General features: G+C 38.0%; 1 protein-coding gene across 3 annotated transcripts in view; it reads right to left on the bottom strand.

Moving 5' to 3' along the window:
- The window catches only part of LOC137999527 (C-Jun-amino-terminal kinase-interacting protein 4-like), a 32298-nt gene extending 11354 nt beyond the window's left edge, over positions 1-20944 (bottom strand). For 2 of the 3 annotated variants that reach the window (XR_011122967.1, XM_068845310.1), the window contains exons 1-16: positions 20483-20944; positions 14929-15049; positions 14166-14236; positions 13607-13698; positions 10039-10238; positions 8548-9148; positions 8400-8456; positions 6850-6945; positions 6718-6760; positions 6285-6415; positions 6027-6086; positions 2903-3079; positions 2736-2803; positions 2450-2595; positions 1468-1789; positions 215-289 (exon numbers count right to left, since the gene is read on the bottom strand). Coding sequence is in view for 2 of the 3 variants with exons in the window: in XM_068845310.1 (XP_068701411.1) it covers positions 215-289; positions 1468-1789; positions 2450-2595; positions 2736-2803; positions 2903-3079; positions 6027-6086; positions 6285-6415; positions 6718-6760; positions 6850-6945; positions 8400-8456; positions 8548-9148; positions 10039-10238; positions 13607-13698; positions 14166-14236; positions 14929-15049; positions 20483-20794 (2572 nt within the window). In the remaining variant the exon portion in view is untranslated. The remainder of the gene's footprint in view (positions 1-214; positions 290-1467; positions 1790-2449; positions 2596-2735; positions 2804-2902; positions 3080-6026; positions 6087-6284; positions 6416-6717; positions 6761-6849; positions 6946-8399; positions 8457-8547; positions 9149-10038; positions 10239-13606; positions 13699-14165; positions 14237-14928; positions 15050-20482) is intronic. The other variant, XM_068845311.1, reaches the window with a different exon arrangement.
- Positions 20945-22470: the final 1526 nt, after the last annotated feature.

Genomic DNA, 22470 nt, shown 5'->3' with positions numbered 1-22470 from the left:
GAATAAAAGGCTGAAAACAAGGCTATGATTAAATGTTTGGTACACAAAATTTGTAGTTAAATCTGAAAAAAACCAAATTGTATATATCATAAATAACACTACAATGTACCTTTATAATATTTATTTCCTGAGATTCAGATTTTTTTAAAACCAAACATTTAATCAACATGCATCTCAAAGGGTGATGATAGAATCTCAAGACCCATTGCCTTACCTAAGGGATCACTGAATGTTGCTCCTTCAGACCCTGCTGAAGAATTGCCTCTTTCTGAGTTTGTCTGAATTGGGTCTGTGAAAAAAAGGAAAATTGTTTGAATTACGTAGACTAGGAGATGAGCGTGCAAATACAGTGCAACTAAAAGTACCTATAATATTACTACTACTTTAAGGTTCTCTGAGAACACATGAAAAATGTGAAACAATTCACACGTAACACAATAATAATATTTTCAGAACTTCTAGGTATGTTGGTCTTTCCATCTGCTTACAGAAAGCTGGTAGTTAAGTGTGAGAGTGAGTCCCAATTTCAATACTTTACAGGGTCGAGATGACACTGTTTGAGGCATGCATGTATCAATGAGTAAAAATCATACCTCATTAGGAAGGGTGGACATCAACCACAAACTCAAGTTTAATGACTGTGTCATGATGTATAAATGCCTTAATAACGAAGGCTCTCCTGCGTATCTATCGCAGAGGTTCAAGAAGCGCTCTCAGATCCATAGCCGAGCCCGCAAGAAACCGAAGCGACTTGGACTTGATCAAATGTCGCCTTGCCACAGGGCAATGATCTTTCAGCTTTCCTGGAGCCAAAGCATGGAATGAGCTTCCAAAATCCGTTAGAGACGCTACCTCGTTAAATAATTTTAAAAAGAATTTATTGAAACTATTCAAGGAACTTTAAAGACCAACCCCCCCCCCCCAATTGTATATATAATCTTAGCTTTACTTATTAATTCTATTTCCATGTCCATGTCGATTTTTATACTATTGAAGGTAATTTATTCATGACTATTTTTTATATTGTGGCTGAAAAGCCCCTATGGGGGAGCTTCAATAAATGTATGTATGTATGTATGTATGTATGTATGTATTATGTATACCTCATATTTTCAAAAAATGCCAGATCTTTTAAGAGGGGCTGTCACTAAAGTTTTCCTGGTTAAACTTCAAACTTCGTAACAATAATCAGATGAAGAACATTTTCCACCACACAAGAAGGCATTTCAAAAACGTAAGGATAAACTACCCATTGCTGTCATTGCAAAAACTTTGTGAGCCTCTTATCCTTTTCAATCCTTAGCTGTAGACAACAAAACCGTCCTCAGTGCGATAATATAATAATTCTTGAAAGCAAAACAAGAGTATTATTTTCTATAGAGGCATTCTTTAGTCTTGAGAGCAAAGTAAAACAGCCTGAGCCTGCAGCTTTAAAATGAATACCTTCTATTAAATGATAATAATCACCTTTAACAACCCATTCCGCATTTTGGTAATCCCCTTCGGAAGCACCAGGAACTGGCGTGATACACAACAGGTGTGAAGTACAAACTATGAAGCAATCTAAGATGTTCTGAGGATAGTTAGCATCCACCACTGTTACTTTGCTACACGAATGTGTGCTGCTTCCAATCCAAACCATGGATGCTTTTGCATCAATTTTTTGTTCATTTCCTTCCTCCTCATGGTTACGAGCACTGTCTGTGTAAAATACACTGCTGGTGCCAAAAGCTGAGCCACCATCTTGAGTCTTTCCTCCTGACAGATCTACTCCAGCAGCACACCAAATCTGTCAAAGGAAGTATATATGAGGTTAAACAAAGTTTAACCAAGTAAACAACTAGGAGCAACTGCAGCCAATTGGTCAGTGGTTTTAGTATACTTGCGCATGCGTGGAATACTTCGTGCTTTGGGCTGTATCGCTTATTTATTAGTGTGGCGGGAAGTAGGAGCATTGTGTGTGGAGCGTTTAGCGGTTTTTGTTCCCTCCCTCCCCACCCACCCTCTGCTTTCCACTGTGTATCAGTGTGACGGGTGCCTGTTCTTCTCGGGGGCATGGGGGCTCATAGCTGGGTTGTCAGGTTTTGCCAGTCATCGGTGCAGTCTCCATCTTGGAGCTGGCTGCCAATAGTGGAAGCTCCAGGATGTTTCGGGCACCCAAACTCCAAAGAGCGACGATGTTGTTTAATGTTTTTATTATTCACTTTTATTTTTACCATTATGGTGTTGCTTAAGGGCAATGTCAACCTTTGATCAGTTTTGGCAACAAAGAGCAAGATGCATTTATTTCTAACTTTAGTGCAATCCACTAATTTGCAACTAAAAAAATCCTAATAAATAAATGCTCTGTTCTTCCTAATAAATAAGTGCTCTGTTCTTAATAGCATACAGCATGAGGAAGATTGTTAAGAAAGGAAAAAATGGCCAACATTTTCTAGAAAGCACTCACTTTCATTCCAGGGTCATTGAGATTAAGTGGTCGACAATAAACTGGAACAGGGACTGAAACCAGACTTTTTCCACCCTCAGCCACTTCTGTTGAGTATTTGGCAGGTAGACTCCAACCGTAAGCTTGCATACGACCTTCTGCTACATCTAAACACAAGGTAAGAGTCAGAATAACTGAAAACAACAGTTTGCATTCAAAAAAGTCTAGTCGAGAAGTAAGCTCACAGTGACTTACAGTACAACACTGCAACGCAGAGATGACAAAATCATATTTTTGCTGCTTCTACCTGAGTTCAAGAATGCTCTGACTTGTCTGTAACGTTCTCTTCTTTCCACAAGTCTCTGTCTGTCAAAGCTGCAAAGACAAGGAAACAATGCGAACAAGTTGTAAAAACAAACAGAACAATTTAGTCTTAAATCTCTGTTACAGAAGCAAAACAAAGTTTCCTCCTACTTTTCACTGCCAAATCCTCCACCATTAGCCACAGTTATACCAGCAGCAGAACCAGAGTCCAAGGAATTACTTCGTTGAGGGGTAGATTTCTCGCCATCAGCTTGAGGGGAATTATATCTAATGGCAACCATAGGTGGGGCAGGTTTCTTGGGAGATGGTCCAAACAGATTACTGAAACTGAAACCAGAATCATTCTTAGACTATTAAATAGTCAATCCATATGATGTTACCCACTCTTTCAACAGAAAAAAGCTGGAGTTGAACTTGGGTAACCTTCCCCCAGTCAGGATCCAGCTCTTTACAACCTCTAATTTCATTGGATTCCTTTAAGACGCAGCTAGCTCTATTGTGTTTTACGTCATGGTCCACTGTTTCTTTTGTATCATTCTTTGTGTCCATTGTTTTCTGAATCAATCCCGAGAGTCATTCCAAGAGATGCTTGGCAGCCCGTAACCTTACTGCTCAACAGTAACAGTAGTTAGCATTAAGGAAACAAGATTTACAAACACAACCAGTAATGTCTGTATTATATAACAATTATTCCATGAGCCCGAGTTGGATATGAAGTGATAAAATAACCAACGAGCGCGTAGCGGGAGTTGGTTATAATCACTTCATATCCAACAAGGGTGAATGGAATAATTGTTTCTGTAAATTCTCAAACCAGGTTTTGCCACCGATTTTTATTTCCACAATTTTACAAAGCATCCGGAAAGAGCATCTTGGCGCACTATTTTCCATATGACGTAAAACTTTGACTATTGCCTCATAGTCGGAGTTTTTTAGCCAATCAAAAAGCTAGAAATGCAATAGTCTGAGCTTAAAATTTACTAAAACAGGATAAAGGCCAGACTCTACACAGCCAAATGGCATATTTCATTTAATCCTAATTATCAGGGCTGGTGCAGTGGTGAGAGCACTTGCTTCCCACCAATGTGGTGTAGGTTTAATCCCAGACAGTAAAGCTTAAGAGTGAGACAAAATTCCAAGCTTCAAGTTAAGCTACAACAAGTTGCAACATTGTTGAGACACTTTCATTAAAAAACACCTTTTCTAGCTTCCAATGCCCGCTGTATCTGGAACTTAAACCTTTCCCACTTCGTCTCCCCTGTCCCCCTTTCAATGTTGACTGCTTAAGTTTCCAACATTTTTTTGTCTTGCTAGAAACACTGATAAGGAAGGGAGGGGGGGGGGGAAGGGAGGCTGCAGTTTGAAAGATAATAGGGAAATTAATAACGCCCCAAGAAGGTGAAGTGTCTCCACTATTTTTGCAACTTGTTGTAGCTAGTGATTTTGTCTTGCTCTCCCTAAAGTGCTTATGAAGCAAAACTTGGTTATAAGCACTTTTCTAAAATTCAGTGTTTGAAATGCACAATTCCATAGTTTCAGTTGTTTAGAATAAAAATTGGCAATTAACAGCGCTGAAAGTTAGGCTATTTTATCACAACAGATGGAATTCAAATTGTGCAGTCAAAATACCACATCACAACAGCTTGTGGCATAATGTTGGGTGCAAAACAACAATCCAACATGGCACATAGTGGTAAAAAGAAAAGTAGAGAATGACGATATTGCATTGCTAGTGCTCCTTACGATCAAAGCTGCACAAATCAGAATAAAAAAAGAATGATGATGCATCAATTTCCATCTGATCCAGCTGTCAGGGAAAAACGGGTGAAAATGTTTTCGCAGACACGATCCTACCTCTCAGTACACTTCACTCTGCGTGGCACACTTCAAAGATCGACATTTACTCTATTGATTGACAGCATTCATTTCTAAATAACTTGTTGTGACAAGAAATCAATGAGTGTGAACAAACCTCTGTACCCAGCGTTACGTCACAAACTCGTCACAAACTCGACCCAGTCCCTCACACAATTTTTAGAGAAATTAGCTCAACTTTCAGTGCTCGTAAAATCACCAATTTTTGTCATAGACAACTCAAACCTTGGAATTGTGCATTTGAAACATTATATTTTAGAAATTTCGCTTCATAAGCACTTTAAAGCCATTCCTCATTTAAATCTTCTGCATTGATCTTCTTTATGATTTCGCCAAAGACTGGAAGTTTGAGGCGAGTTGATAAGTCAAGACCCAGTAGTCACCATATTGGCCACAGCCAACTTAAAAGGATGATTTCTCGACCTTAAAAAGAAAAGATTTGTATTTTTTCACTTTCTCTCTCCAACTGTCTGCTAAAAACTTATAACGGAAGTTTGAATCAGAAAAAAAGCAAACAACAAAGCCACACTCATGAATGTTCAATTTTTTCCCATTGGGCAACCTGCGATAACAAAGCTAGCCCAAAGCGTCGTGCCACTAGCCCCAGACTATCGGTTAGCCTTTGCCTTTTTGACATGTCCTGAGACTTGGTGTCATATGTGGCTTGCGTTTGTTGGTTCTATTCACTGCCCCAAGAGATTGTTCTCTGGTTACATCTGCAGCTTTCCCCTCTCCTCAAAAACCAACCTCTAATTTGATTTGCACTGAGTTGATTTCGATTTACATTGTCCCCAATTAGTGCCCTAGTGCTTTGAAGACTACACACTTGAATAAAGTTCCTCATCAAGACAACTAATTCTTACTTCATCTCTCTACAACACTGGACACTGTTACAAGTAGTTGAAACACTTTGTATGGTCTAGAATTATTATCATGTCACAACATCACAATAATTTTTACCCTTGTCCACATTCATTGTTGCATGAGTGTTAATTTTTTTTTTTTTTTTTTGGAGGAGGAGGAAGTCAATTCTTAATTCAAATTTGGAGGAAAGGGAAAACAGGGGATGGCGCAGTGGTGAGAGCACTCGCCTCCCACCAATGTGACCAGGGTTAGATTCCCGCACTAGGCGTCATATGCGGGTTGCGTTTGTTTGTTTTTTTCGGGTTACTCCAGTTTTCCCCTCTCCTAAAAAACCACAATGAGATTTGACTTGCACGCATTTGTTAATTTCAATTTACAGTGTCCTCAATTAGTGCTTCAGTGCTAGAAGATTTGACACTTATATAAAGTTCCGTTCCTTTCCTTTTTATCAGATATAGTTACCCGGTAAGTAAAAATGTTAACTTTAAATTTTAGCGGGCAAGACAATAATTTAACTTCACCTTTCAATACTTACAATTTCCAAATGGATGATTTCTTCTTTTGTTGTAATTCTAGGTTTCTCTCCTTGGATGCTCTGTGAGCCAAAATAAAAATGACAAAATTCTTATTAGCTTGAACACAAATTCAAATATTTGAACATTTCTCAAGAGAACCAAGAAAGCACAAGATATGTTGTTGTTTGAGCAGTCGCAAAGTGCTACCATTATTTTCATAATCTAAACAGAAGTACTGAGCATAATAAATTGATGAGGAAAAAAATGTTTGCAATAACCTGATCATTTCAGTCCACCTTACAGCCTCTTGAAGCTCCATCAATCTTTCTTTGTACTGGTTTCTTTCCATAAGCACCCGTGCCATTTCAACTCTTGTGAATCTTTTGCGATGAGCAGCAGAAACATTAGCCTGTTAAAAATACACAGTATGCAAGATCAGAAAATTGTTGTGAATGACTGATGTGAAGAGCCCAAATTCTCGGTATAATACTTCCATAAGATTTAACTTTTTCAATTCACTGATTCCAAAATTTGATTGAATCTCTCGCAAGTATTTTTATGCCAACAAAAAGCAGGACAGTGCAGGAAGTTCTTTCACAATGCTCCTCTCTGTGTTTGCATGCCTACTAACAGTCTGAAGAGATGACTGCTGTTCTTCAAATAATGTTATAATATTATTGTATAGGTTTCCTACAATTACAAAAGGTTCACCTCTTTTAAAGCAACAGCTGCCTTTTCTGCATCCATTTTGACCCTAAAATAAATTATATATGAGGAACATTTTATTCATCCTTTTTCAACATTCACAAGATCTAAGGTATAAGAAATCAATGTACTAAATACCTTTTGAGATCCTGTTCAAGCTCAGATATGTGAATTGTAAGTCTGTTCTTGGTGTCTTGAAGTGCCATTACATCGTCTTGAGCCAAGTCTCTCTCACTAAATATATTAAAAAGAGTGACGGTAAAATTAATAAAAGATCTAATTTATGATCAGCCAGGGCTGAATGGTCATCAATATTCTTATTCTTCCCTGGTAACAAATTAACGTGTACTGTATATATATAATGAAGTACACTGAGTTGTGTGTGACAAAATGACACATGACAAATAATTTTTATTACTGCCTTCACCATGTTCATGACTATTGTTCATCTTTGATGTTGAAAGAAGAATGCAATTCTGTAAAAAAGGGCTGAATGTTATTTGCTGAAAGGATAAACTTTTAATTGAGAAACCTAATGAAATTTCACTTTGATCTAAGTGATTAAGTACATAGGCCTTAAGCATCAAAACAGGAAATATGATTTTATGTTACCTCTTTTAACTTCTGTGGTTTTATGTTGACTGACCCACTCTTTAAAGTTCAATATCAATTCACTTGAACATATGTGCAATGATGAAAGTGAACTCAGACAATGAAGTCTTTAAGAAACATACTACCATATCCTTTCAACACGAACACAACAGATTTATTCAAATGTATCCCTACTAGGCATTAACAATCTCTTTCAGATTCTATGCAAACTACCAGTTGCTAAAATAGTGGATTCTACTTCACAATAGCGACCTTTAGATTGGAGTACAAGGACAAGGACGAGTTCTCAGTTCTGAGAGTGCACATTTCGAAAATTTTCGCTCTTTCAATGAAAATTAATGCGTGTGCCCAGTACAGAAACATGCTGATCATTGCAGTTATTAATTAACATTACTTGAGCACTAACGGAGGAAAGCCTGAAGGGACTCGAACATTGACCTCTGTGATGACTGTGCAGTGCTCTTCAAGTTAAGCGATCAAGGCATCTGGGAGCTGGTCGTTATGTGAGCACTAGACCAGTAATGCAGAGGTCAGGGTTCAAATCCTTTTGTTACTACTCCTCAAGTATATGTTACCATATTTACCCGTGTATAAGTCGACCAGTCTAATGCCAGACGATTTTACTCGTCAATGGGGAACCCCCAGGAGTCAATGGGTTAATATAAAGGATGATGATGATGACAATGACAAAACATAAAATGATCATGATAATCTCTTTTTTGAGTGTCTCTAGCACTATTATACTAATTTTTAAAAAAGGCTACAAATAAGACCAGAGCAGACCAAATCAAGTAAAATGTTGGTTTTAAGTACCAGAGAAAATCCTTAAAGAGAAGAGCAGAGAACCACCTCTACTTTAACTGAAACCACAAATGACACTAACAACATAAATTGAACCCACAACACAATGGTAAAGAGTAAGCCCTCTCCACAATATTTGGATATCAAGAGGCAGGCCTGAGTACCTATACGATACATGTAGATAATTAACCCTGTTTTCTAAGTTTGATTTACCACACCTTCAAGCCCTTGTAAGACACTACATTGTAGAGAAAGAGGTATATCATGTTACTTACTTAGAAAGTTCTTCAACTCTTTTAAGAAGGTCATTCTTTTGAGTGTCAAGTCTGGTTCTACAAATTAAAACAAAAATGTGACATTATCATTATGTGAAAACCAACACTTCAACTGTTGTTGGAAAGTTGCTAAATCTGAACGTCTTACTTGGCTTGTAATAACTCTTTGTTCTCTTTTAACACTGTGTCCAATTCTCCAACCATAGTAGTAATATCAGCACCTGTATCAACTTGACCAATACTGTCCGGCTCTAGGATGGACAGCTCTGCAAATAGTGAGTGTGCACTCACACCTTCTGGCAATGTCTCCAAGTCCAGTGAAACAGGTCGCTCTGCTTGTCTTGATCCACTTCGCCTGATAACATCCACTGGGGATGATGACACTTTAGCCTTTAGCTCAGGTGTTGATTCTAGGATGGCTTCTGCATCATTACTGAGGTGAACAAATCCTCCACCAGGTGAAGTATGGGCCTCCCTGCCAATCACTTGTTCAACATCTGTCACCGTCATGATTGGCATGTTATCAACATCCGTAATATTACATGAACCAGAGTCTACACTGTGTGATGAGCTTGCAGTGCTTAAGTTAGAGCCTTTCCTCACAACATCAACACTGCTCCTATCCACATTATCAGTGATTGAGTTTCCTGCTAAGTCACTATCAACAGAATGAATTTGTCCAGCCATTGTTTGATTGTTTTGAGCGGAAGGCAAATTTTCTTTAGATACCGTCTTTTCAGTACCTTTCCCTGCAATATCAATAATATTGAAAGCATGAGACCCAACCTATTTGAAGGCAAGGGTCTTATGCTGAACTATCAAGAGGAACATTTTACACTACAGATGAATGTGGGTTGTTTTGTAGAATCACATTAAAAAAACAGTAACAACTTAAACACCAAAGTTGATGTGCATGGGATGAAAAAGAGACAGAGCAGGTTGATGAATCGTCTATTCCGAAAGTGCACTGGACTACCAAGATGGGCACTTTATTTAATTAATAATAACCATTACTAAGAAACAACAGGACACCAACTGGCATGACACAACTAGTTGGATTTTTACTAGGTATGGTAAAGTTCTGGAGGTAAAGCAATCAGGGGCCTGTTTCCGAAATGCCTTGAAACACTATTCGTAAAACTACATGTAAAATCTGCTATTTTGAACATTTTATTTTAATGTGGCTAAATGAAATTTAGGAAAAGTCAAAATCAAGGCACTGTTGGCCAGCAGTTTTATGTACTAGGGCTGTGGGGACAACCCAGAGGTTGTGCACGAGCCCACATGCTCAACGTTGCAGATAGTTGTTGATCTATTCATGGACCCCCGATTTTAAGTTGTCAAACAAAGCGTTTTATGTGACCTGATATACTCCCCAAAAGTTTTGGGACTGTCAAGAAACACTCCCCAAAATTATAACTACGGCATGATTTGAATTGGTGCAACCATATCCAAAATCCATCACATTGCACCACAACTGCTTCCCCATGCCACCACCCAAAATTGCAAATAGTGGTCATGCATTCACAAATAATATTATTATAAAAAAAACAACAACTGATGCAAAAAACTCTATAGATTAAGCCCCACAATTGAGTTCAGAGGAGAAATGCAGAGAGGGAATAATTTCAATTAATACCTTTTTTAGCTGCATTTGCAAGTTGTTCTTCCTCAAGTGACATCTCATTGCCCTCCACTCGAAGTGGGAATGGGGGCATCTCTGTGTCAGGACTCTTAGGTGCCAATGGGGAGGTACCAGGGGGTACCAATTCCCCTACTGAGTTTGCAGGAGTGTCCAAAGGGGATCTTGGAGAATCTGATGAAGTTGTTCTTGGTCTGCTAAAACACAAAAAAGCAAGCTTAATGGAACCATAAGTTTCCTAATTATTTTACTATTCATTCTTGAGTATGACCTTGCGGTGAAGATTTCCCTATGCAATCAATTACCAGTATTGTTTTTTTCAGGGAGGGGATAGGTAAGAGATTTTCCTGTGCATGAAAAATACTTTATTAAAACAACATTATTCTTGTAATAAAATTGATTAAAAAGACAAACGCAACTAGATTCATTTTGACAATGTTTCGACATCGTCAGATGTCATCGTCAGGCAATGAATTTTAATCGGATGAAGCATAACTTATAGTACAAGAACAACAGAACAATATATACAATAGTAAGCTAACAATAAATGTGAATTCTAAGAAAATAGTTTTGCCCTGAGAGAGTCTGACTGCACATTAAGTGATGGTTTCACTTCTTTGATGTAGAACATCTCATGAATTAAGCAGTCAAATTTTGATGCGCAAATTTCGATTCAACGAATTGAGGAACACAGATACTCAGTTATCGGGAGGCATCGCCTAGCAGATCATGGCCAAACAACAGCACCCCCAGCGGCGAGTTTTAGTGTCATAAAGAAATGCGCATCGAAATTTGACTACTTAATTCATGAGATGTTCTACATCAAAGAATTGAAACCATCACTTAATGTGCAGTCAGACTCTGTCAGGGCAAAACTATTTTCTTAGAATTCACATTTATTGTTAGCGTACTATTGTATATATTGTTCTATTGTTCTCGTACTATAAGTTATGCTTCATCCGATTAAAATTCATTGCCTGACGATGACATTGGACAACGTCGAAACGTTGTCAAAATGAATCTAGTTGCATTTGTCTTTTTAATCAACATTATTATTAGATAATATTTAACAACTATTCACCAAAGTGGAGGTGGCTAGTGGTGGATATTTACCAAGCCACAAAGTGGCAAGGTAAATATTCACCACTAGCCACTGACACTAAGGTGAATAGTTGTTTTACTATACACTAAAACAGTGAGATAATATATTAGTACAAAATTTGAACGCTATACACTGTTTTAGTTTATGCTAATATTAGTTATTCTTCACCACAATAATGTGACACCTGTAATGGGTGTCAATTGTAAGCATTACAGCTATAAAATTGTCCCCATCAAGTAGATCAGTTTGTCAATCAGTTGCAGTGTTACAACTGAAAAAAGCGCGGCAACAGCTGCTAAAATTTTTAATGAGAACCCTGGCTCCCACGAGTCTCCTATAGCTCAGTAGTAAAATATTGAATTAGCAATGGGAGGGTTCATCTCCTGTTGGGGCAACGGATGTCCAGAAATGTGCCTAATTAATTAGATGCACACCCAATTTTGGCATCCAACAGGAAGTGTCCCTTTAAGTCCAATCCTTTGCTACCTATTTTCAACAATAAGGTAACAGTAAAGGTTAGCATTCGTTTTAGCTTAGGGTAAATGCAGCTGTTTATTCTTACTTAAGGTTACGGTAGACTTTCACAGGTGTCCTTTGCAAATACTTGTTTTAAAGGTGCTTTGTTAGGCGCAACAGCCATAAACTATACATCAATAATTGAAAGACTACGCAATGCACTTTCCGGTAAATATATATATTCTTTTTCAATTTATCTAATCGAAAAAAGAGTAGGGTCCAAGAACCTTGAGTGACTGATGTCTTTCTGATCAAATTTTCTCGGGTATTGAATAGTAATGCAAAGGGAAGCCTTCTGTATGACATCATTCGCAAGGCGTTTTTTTGGCAAAAGCATGAAAGGCTTTTTTGATAATCCGATTGTTTCCTTAGAAAATTTCGCTTCAAATATGCCTATCAAAAAGTTACCGATAAAGGTTAAGTCAAAGGCCATTGTGGGAGTTCAATTTAAAAAAAAAAAAAAAACAGAAATCCCTCACACAGGATTTTATGTTGGTATCTTGGGAGTCCTCAGGCCAAATTTCAAGAAAAACTGTTGGATTTTCATACTCTATCAACTAGCTTGAAAAGGATCCACTTGTATAAAAACGAACTAGGTTTTGTTTCGCTTCCAAAGTGTTACAAACTTTTCACACCTTTTGATCCCCCACCTGTCAACACGCAAAAACCCTAGATTACAACAGCCCTGAGAACACAAGAGATGTCCTGCAAAGTTCCTTGGGACGAGCGGCAAAATGTTATTATTACTTCTTCATTTATGGCTGCACTTCTTTTTAGGTTTTACTGTGGACTCTTTCCTTGTTTATCCTTTCCCAGGAAAAGTCATTCCCAGGGAATAAACCAACGGCAATGTGTGAAAAACAACACAACTTGAAATTCAAGACTATGGTTAATTTTCCGTGGAAAATGTGACCAAATTCCTTGCATTAACAGTTTCTAATTGGTTTTTCCTGCCTTTGCTGACTGAGAAAGATCCATCAAAAATATGTTTCCTTAGCAACTCACATTTTTTTTTTTAACATTTTGGAGTATTTCTTCTTTAAATTAATGTAGTATCATTGATTACTATGAGACAAGCAAAAAAATCACAAAATTTTCACCCATGAAGTTCTACTGTAACCTCAAGGGGCAGCATTTGGGGGACGTAAATTGTCTGTATTCCGAGACATGAGTGATGTTGAAGTTGGGGACACTTTGTGACGCTTATTGAAATCCATGTGCATCTAATTAGGGGCATGAATAGGGGCAATCATCAATAAATCAAATCAATAATGAAACATTAACCTCTTAAAGATGTTATTATTATTCAACATTGACTTGGCTTCTTAAGTTTACCTTTGTAAATAATTTAAATCAATTTATTTTGTAATTTCAAATATTCTAAACTTCTGTACTTGCAAACAAGAAATCAAGTGTTTGTGGTAGTCCAGACCACAACCATTGACTTGGGAGGCTCAAATGTTACCAATCAGCATCAACTACTGGCACTTTTTAATTGGGCAAGGTAAACGGCCTTTAGGTGGTGCCATCAATTTGGAAAATAAGTCACCTAGAAACCAACCAAGGTATCACCAACAAGCAAGTTTACAAGTTTTATATTTTGACAGCAGCCTTCTTTTACCAAAAAGATCCTTTGGAATATCTCAATTGCACATGTTTGTGACTCTTTAATACCAAAAGTAAGCACACTGCGAACAGGAAGTTGGTATGAGCAAGAACTTGCCAAAGACTCTGGTTCATGGATAAGTTGATGTACAGCACAGTTCATCCTAGTTGGGCAGCTCAGTTTTTATGTCTCACAAGTTATTCTTATCTTAATGTTTTAATTCCAAATTCCTGTTCAAGTACCAAAAGAAATCTTGGCACTGATTATCTAGTAAGAAAATAGGGGTATCTAAAATACATGTAACAACTGTTAGATAAGGTACTTATTACTAAACACATCACCTAAAATGTGTTTTATTTGGTGTTCCATCTAATGGTGTCCCAGGAACTCTCTTCTCATCTCTTTGTAACCTCTCCATGTGTTGGTGGAGAATCTTTTGTGGATAAAAGCAATCAAAGAAACATGTAAACCAAATGAGTATTTTAAAACATTGTCATTATGATGCAAGGAAAATCCATTGCCCTGTCAAAAGAGTTAATGGGGACAGTGGATGATTGACTCATTGACTCCCGGGGGTTCCCCATTGGCGAGTAAAATCGTCTGGCATTAGACAGAGTAAAATACTAAGCCGGCCCGGTTTAGGCCAGTTTGGACGTCAAAGGGTTAAAATAATATACATTTAAGGCTGATCTGCTTTCTACCACATAACAAAGACAATTATTTATTCTATTCACATCCAGCAATGGAAGGTCTGGTCTGTGAATAAAAGTGGTTTCAGCTCACTACTTATTATTATGTGTTTTCCAATGTTTCTCTCCACTGAGAGAAATCAAAGCTCACAATATGTCCATATGTAGCTAAATAATCTCATGAAAATGTAAAATTATACAAGAGACACACCTCTGAATGCCTTTCATGAAGGGTATGGTACTCACGCTTCATATCTGTTAACCTTTCATCCTGTCTTTCAACTAAAACCAGAAAATCAAACTCAGTTCATTAAAACACAAGGCACAAACAAAACTAAACTATCCTAAAGTAGTATAGACTTATAAGGTGTAAAAGCATAACAACCAATTATAATAATCAACAATATTAGTTATACAATGGTACAACTTTTCATAAAGTAATTACTGGTACATGAAATCTACTGACTGATAGTCCGTGAAAGAATGACAACCACCTTGAATAAACAAAACAATAACTACATGTACACTGTAATTATTGGTTCACTAGATTTTCCTGCACATATGTAATATTTCTATGCCAATGGTAAAGATGATTTTCAGAGAAGACATCCCAAGTAGGTTTCGCACTCAGTATCTCCTTATTAAAATTCAAAGGCCGCAACCATGATGAGTACAAGACCATGGATGACTATGTGATAGACTGGGTGTTTTTACAGAAGTTTTACAGTTCTCTTGTGGGTGGAGTTGATAAGAGGGATCATTAGGCAATTTTGTGTGCAGACCCCCTAAGGAAGGTACCCTTGGAGACTAACCACTGGGAAGCTTGGTTGGATATCTGTGTGCACACCATACTATACATGTGTCTCCCATTCATTCTTGAAACTAAATGACATTATGTTTGGCCCAGTTATTGTCGATCACATATGAAAGAACTCTATTATAAACCTGAAGAAAAGTACATATGCAGCACTCACTGTGATCCTGATAACTTTTAATGCGTCCCTCCAAACTTTTGTTCTCATGCTCCAACCTGTCAATTTGCCTTTGGGTTTCCCTTTTTTCAACCTCGATCTGATCTTCAATCTCAAGGTATTTCTGAAATTCATAACACAGTAAAACAAAAATCATAAAATAAAAATTTGGGAGAGATGGAATTACAATAACATTTTTGTGACAACCTTTCTGTATATATAATTATTATGTATAAGGTAACTATTACTAGACTAAATGTACTTGTTATCATTTTTGGGAGAAGGGAGGACGCAGCGGTGAGAGCACTTGCCTCCCGCCAATGTGGCTAAGGCTTGATTCCTAGACTTGGTTTCACATGTGGGTTGAGTTTGTTGGTTCTTCTACTTTGCTCTAAGAGGTTTCTTTGCGGATGTTCCGGTTTTCTCCTTTCCGCAGAAACCAACCTACAATTTCATATGAGTTGATAAATATTAGGTTTCTGTACAATGTCCCCAATCAGTGCCCCAGTGCTAAATAAAGTTATTGTTATAAGGGGTGCTTTCCATTCAACAAAAATTCTGGTTTGAAATTTCAGAAAATAAGAAGTGCCCAACAGAGCAATACATTACAGTTAAAAAAAACCAGACCCAAGCTACCATAATTATGTTTGCATAACTTTCAACCCAATGAGAGAGTATTGTGTGAACTTGTTGTGATATAATGTACTGTATGTTGTGTATGCACCCAAACTTTGCACCTTTGCATAATTATTCACGTCTAATACAATAATAATAATAACAATTTATACTAGAGCGAGTTTCAATTGAGTGTCGTAAAACCAAAACCAAAGTAATAACTTTGGCCAATGTAAAAAGTTGGAGACAATCCGGTAAACCTACATGTGTATCAAAACTGAAAGTAATTGCACGTAGCCAACACAAAGCGCAGGAAAATGTGCATGTGCAAGCCACGATTGGTTTTGGTTTCACTTCTGATTGGTTGAAAAAGTGGTGTGAGAACTTTGAACCAATCACTGAGTGAAGTAATCATAAACCAAAGCAATTCACTAATTACTTTCGACACTCAAATTGAAAACCGCTCTAATAATAACAAAAACAACAACAATATGACATGGTCGGACAGGACTGGTGGTCAGAGTGTAAGGATAGATGGGAATTCCAGAGAAAGTGATGAAGGTGATGAGCAAGCTGACAAAAGGATGGAAAACCAGACTGGAAGTAACAGATAGTGCAAAGGTGAAATCAACATATCCAGAGGAATCTTACAGGGTGACAGTTACTCTCCAGTAATTGGGTTCTGCTCAATTAAGTGAGGTGCCAGTCACAATGCTGCTGGAATTGACAGATGGATACAAAATGGTACAAGCCGGAGAACAAGACTTGAAAACAAAACAAAGTCTATTCATTGACAATTTGAATGGTTACAAAGAAAACCACCAAAAGCTTGAAATCAGAAACGAAATAATAGAGAAAGAAAGTACAATTTTATGGATACAGGAACATACTACAGAGTAAACAAATGAGCAGAGATAGTGTTCAAAGATGGAAAGATGGTGAAAGGAGAAGATGGTGGCTTTAGACCAAGAACAGGACGACTTGCAAAAATACCTAAGATGTGAACAAGCTGACAAAATCAAAGTGAAAAAGGTGATGAAGAGAGTGAAAACGCAGATAAGGAGAAGATTGGAACAATATTGGTTGGGATGAACTCGAACAATGGGAATCAGGTGAAAGCAGTAAATATTATTATAATATTATTGTTGGGTCATACATGTACCTGTTGCTGGATATAGAATGAATGTGTGTACAATGTAGGATGAGAAAAGATGATATAGAAGAACTTGATATGATTGTGAAAAGTGTACTGAAGAAAGCAGGCAAGTGATGAGAGATCATTTTCCAAAAGAGAATAGGCAGAAAGGGATTGAAGAGCTTCAAGGAGGTTAGTGACAAAACAAAAGTGAGGGTAGCATGTTATATGTCAACATCAGCAAACAAATGGATTAGAGCGTCATGGAAAAATGAATAATGCAAGGAACAAACATCAATCAAAAGAAAAGCAGAAGTTCAGAAGCATTAAGGTGATTCCTTGAAGTATTGCACTGCACATCCTGTACTGGGCATATGGTGTGGTGTGTAAGTTGATCGTACATGCTGAAACAGTTCTCAAAAGTGTGAGAGAACTTGTGAATGACCCATAACAGGGCTCGACATTGCGACTCACTGGTCGCCAATGCGACCAAAAATCAAGCGTTGGCGACTAGATTTTTAGAGCTAGTCGCCAGTGGGCGACTAACCTTCACCTTTTTCCTTCATCCTTTTAACCTCAAAGGCAAATCAACCGTAGTTTTGGATAAAATGCACGATTTATGCGCACAGAAATAGCAAAACAAACCCACGACTCTTCTGGCTCTTCGATCTCCATGTTTCATAATCGAGCGCCATGTTTGATTCAGCAGCTGGTATTGCGGGCGCATTAAACAACACGTGCAATCATTGAAGCGTGAAGTTCACAACGAAGCCTTGGCTTTTTAGCGCTGAAAATATGGAAAACTGGTGATTGTTTATGTTCAGGTTCGTCTATTTATGTAAGCTATAGACTCGATGTTACATGGAAACTTAACAAAAGCGGAGGAAGCACAGGAAACGTGACTAAAGCTGCTTTCACATTGATTATTTACCTCGTAATGCGTAATGATATGTTTTACGAGCCCTGGCTTCCTTTTAAGTTTTAGTATCTTAGTCTTAGAAGCTTAAGTGTACCTAAACTTAGGACTATGAAGAAGATTGCATGTGTACATGATCATCAGAAAAATGAAGAAAAAAATATCAGTGAAAAAAATGGCGACTAAAAGTTAAGATCTGGCGACCAAAATTTTTGGATCAGTCGCCAATTGGCGCCTTACTAAAAATGTTAATTTCGAGCCCTGCATAATTCTTTGCGAATAAGCACGCATTCCGAGAACATGGCAAGTTGTGTTGTTTCGATCTATGATAATCAAAATAGACAGGCTTGATGGCGTTTTACTCTTAAATGCAAATGGTGACCTATATTTTTTATAACTTACATAATATTGGTGTACAAATTATCCCCTTTAAATCAAAAAAAAATTTTAAAAAGTTATCAGAAGGAAAAAAAGATGTAGCTAAAAACGTATACAAGGCCTCTTACCTAGGGGTGTAAATCTTGAAAACAACGACTCAAGAAACGTTTTGAGTCGACGTTGTTTTAAGTTGAGTGATTTTTCCATAAACTATACAAGACAATGTTCCATAAATGTATGCTCTAAATGTTCTACCTATCAGGTGTTTTTTCAAGTGTTACTTTAAAAACCCTCTCATTTAGCTACAGCAAAATGTACTCTGACCCGATGAAATATGTGCGTGATTAGTATCAGTACAGGCATCAATGGGGTAAGATTGGCCCATTATATCTCTTAAGCAAGCACGGTGACTTGTCTTTTTTATCATAGTTCTTCAAGCAGGGATTAGTAGGGAACAATCAGGGAACTAGGGAAGGTTTCAATAAAATCATTCGACAACTTTTTTTTCTGAGGAAAGACCTTAGGAAACGTAAATGAACAAGTTGAATTCAATGAAGAGAGCATAATGATCAGCAATTGAGAATACACAGATTGAAAGGTGGTGTTGAAATGGCTGAAAAACACCATCAAAAAAAGCTCTAAGGATAAGAATGGAAAGAGCGAGACCAGGATATGAGAAGGACCACTACGATTGGCAGAAGTGCAACACAGATCCAAGGAAGAAAATGAGAGGACTAATACACCAAGACTGACTATGCAGAGAGAGTACAAAACTTGCTGGCAGGATGTGAGAAACTGGCTGGATCACAGTATGTAAGAAGACAAGACAATACACTGAAATGAACAAAGATGGGAATAAGGAAAGGTAATAGTAAACAGGACAAAGTTGTCCTGGGATTGGGAGAACAAGATGCGCGACAGTATGAGAACATTCTAACACAAAATCTGTAGCACAGATTTTAAAAAAAACTTATTTCTCAAAAAATTACAACCTCATAAGGCCCTCCTTTGATACACTTTTCAAAATATCAGTTCCATTTTTCGTCCAAATAGAAATTCCATGTTACAGTTTACGAAATAAAGGGACTGTTCCCCTCCAGTAAAAAAAACCTCCTCCTTTTGTTTCCTGAGAACTTTTTCTTGTTTTTCACTGAAATGCACAACAGAAGAGTGGGTCTAGTTGCGCATGCGCCTTCTGATATTTTGATGGGAAAAGTTACTGCAAAGAACCATCCATGCAACTTTTTTGTAGGACTCTTTGACTAAAAATCTTCCTTAGCAACCATTGTCTTTCTGTAATTAAGAGCCACAATCCCCCCGCCCTTCCCTAGAGGAGCTGTTTAGAGACAAGAAAGAATGGGAGTGAAAAGTAAGGGAAATGCAAGAGACTGTGTCATGGGAGAGAGAAACAATAATGTCTGGACTGTTGACATAGGGTGTCTTCCAAGGTTAGCTCAAAAACTTTGGCAGCTTACAATGTCCTTCCCTTCCGTAACTCAACTAGCCCATCGCCAATCTGAAACCTTAGAAGGCTTCAATATGGGATTCGTAAAAGAAGGACAATGGTCTACCATGGAATATGTCCCTACGCTGTAGATTATATGTTTCCTGAGTTTTGTCACATATATATAAATATATTTACAATATTTTTGGGGGATAACATTGTATAGTCGGTTCATTCAGGGAGAACAAGAAGAACATGACAACCAGAAGTTCACTGGCTGATGAAAAAAATGAACTTTTGTTTGAGAGAAGGCATATTGCAATTTCACAAGAAATTGGACATTGGTGTTTGCAAACAGAAAACACCCATTCATTAACTCCTGCTTTTTTTTTCCTAATTCAATTTTGTGCACTTGCAAATTATTCAAACTAACAGTTACAATAATTTAGGGTAAGTATATTGGATAGCAGAAGATGTTCTCTGTTGTAACAAATTGACGCACTTAAATATTATTATTAGCATCGTATAGTTTTTTTTTCCTTTTTCATTTATTGGAGAAGGTGTAAAGAAATCTAAAATGATACATGACCATCCACCAGAATTCAATCTCGAGAAAAATATCACAGAGTAAATGTTTGCGAGGAAAAAATGTAATGTTATTAAAAAAACAATATTTAATTCATGGCTAAGTACTATTTGAAAACGGAGAACTCTTAATTCCAAAAGCCTTGAAATCACAGAAAAATCTTGACAAAAGGACAACGCCTTTCTGACTTCAACTGGAAAACAAAAGCGTCGAAGCTCGGGTAAGAACATCGCTTGACGTCCGAAATACTAAAAAATACGGAGGAAAATAGTTTTAATTCCAGAACGTACTAAACGCTCTTGTTCAAATTGAAAAACTGCCCTTTGAATATACAAACTAAGAAACCACTAGACAGGAAAATAGCAGGAAATTATCATGCTACCTGCATACACATGGTACATTTATCATTTACGCAAGTTACCGAAGTACTAAATTTTAATCATCATAGTTGATTCACAAAGGAATAAGGTTTATTTCACTTACATTTTCAGCAAGCTTTCGAAGTTGCTTCTCTCTCTCATATTGTGTAATAAGTTGTTCATTATCATCACTAAGGATTTCAAGCTCCACTAACTGCTCGTTGTTGTCTCCATAGGCGCTATCGAGTTGTTCTAATACTGATACCATAAGAGGCATAAGTCCGGAAACAACATCCTGATCATATTTCTGTATCATTCGCTCAAACTCGCTGTAAATACTGTTGGCAAGGTTTGACACCCTCTCCGACATTACTGTGGTTCCACCTTCATCGCCGCTTGAATAAACCACGTCGTTCTTTTCTTCGTCGGCCTCCATATCGAGGTTGGTTGTTCTCAGTCAAATCATCAATAACAAGCCTTCATTTTCCTGATAGCTCACAGCGAAGAAACGTGAAAACTTGAATATTTGCCATTTTCGCTTCACCCTCGATGAAAACGCTCGCCTCGCATTAACCGAGAGAAGACTGGAAAAGATTTCGGGGTTCTTCCATATTCAACCAATCGAAACACTCTTGCGATAAACAAAAACCCACTCTCGTCTGATAACCATCTCTTCCGGCAAGAATAGTATTTGGGAAAAGCTGGCCAATAACTTCGATAGTGCATGGCGAGAGCGGGCTCCTTTCACGAACATTCCATCATTTTTTAAAGGGGTTTAGTTTCTACTAGAGGTGATGGATTCTTGGTGCATACAGAAACTCATCAAGGGTAACCGGTGGCTCAGTTGGTTGAGAACCAGGCCGCAATGCGGGAGGTCGTGAGTTCGACTCCGGCCGGACCAACATTCAGGGTCTTTAAATAACTGAGGAGAAGTTCTGCCTTTGTAATTACATCCGAAAATGGTTAGACTTTCAAGTCTTCTCGCATAAGGACAATAAGCCGGAGGTCCCGTCTCACAAATCACCTCATGTTCATAAGCGCACCGGTGGCTCAGTTGGTTGAGCACCGGGCTGTCGCGCAGGAGGTCGTGAGTTCAACTCCGGCCGGACCAATACTTAGGCTCTTTAAATAGCTGAGGAAAAAGTGCTGCCTTTTTAACTACATCTGCAAATGGTTAGACTCTCTAGTCTTCTCGGATAAGGACGATAAGCCGAGGGTCCCGTCTCACAACCCTTCAATGTTCATAATCCCGTGGGACGTAAAAAAATCCGTACACTTGTCGCAAAGAGCAGGGCGTGTAGTTCCCGGTATTGTGGTCTGTCTTCTGGGGTGTATCATGGTTGGGAGGGTAAATGCTCGGAGATATTAGCTACACCAAGCTACTGTAAAAATCCGAGGGTAAATAAAGATGTATGATGATATGGTATAAGTTCCCTGTGGGACGTTGAAGAACCCACACACTATTCGAGAAGAGTAGAGGATGAAGTTCCCGGTGTTGTGGCTGTCCTCTGTGTGTATATGGGTGGGTGGGTATAGCAGATCCACATCAGCTGAATAGCTGCCAAAACTTCAACCTGCTCAAGCAAATAAATAACAAACAAACAAACCCTTTCCTGAGTAGATGTATTTATAGAACGCCTTCCCTGGGGGATTCAGCACGCTACTGTTGTAAACGCCAATCAAAACAGAGCTATATCGGCGTCAAGGGAATTGATACTTTTCGCCGGGAAAACCTGTTCCTAAGAGAAAGGGTTGACTCAAGGAATTAGAAGAAATAGCGGCTCCCGTTGATAATAATATATCTGATCTTGGCTATAAAAAATACATCAAATTTAAAGTAACTAACTATATAAACTATTATACACTGTAAGTCTTGTCGTGCTCTGAATACTGAAGAGGGTTAAAAAATCTGTTCATACCTCCATTCTACTTTATGAAGTCTTGCCCCGCGCTGAATGAATGAGTCTCTAGTTCGATTGGTCGGTACAGGCACTCCCACTCGTTGAGCCCGAAGTGAATACGAATGCGTTATTTCATTAATGAACCTCTTGTATGGGTGATCGTCTGCCTCTATAAAACTGATAAATGCCTGGACTGTGTGTTTGTCCCTTC

Source organism: Montipora foliosa, chromosome 4 (genome assembly GCF_036669935.1).
Source record: "Montipora foliosa isolate CH-2021 chromosome 4, ASM3666993v2, whole genome shotgun sequence".
NCBI lineage: Eukaryota > Metazoa > Cnidaria > Anthozoa > Scleractinia > Acroporidae > Montipora > Montipora foliosa.
This window is presented reverse-complemented; position numbering and strand designations above follow the sequence as displayed.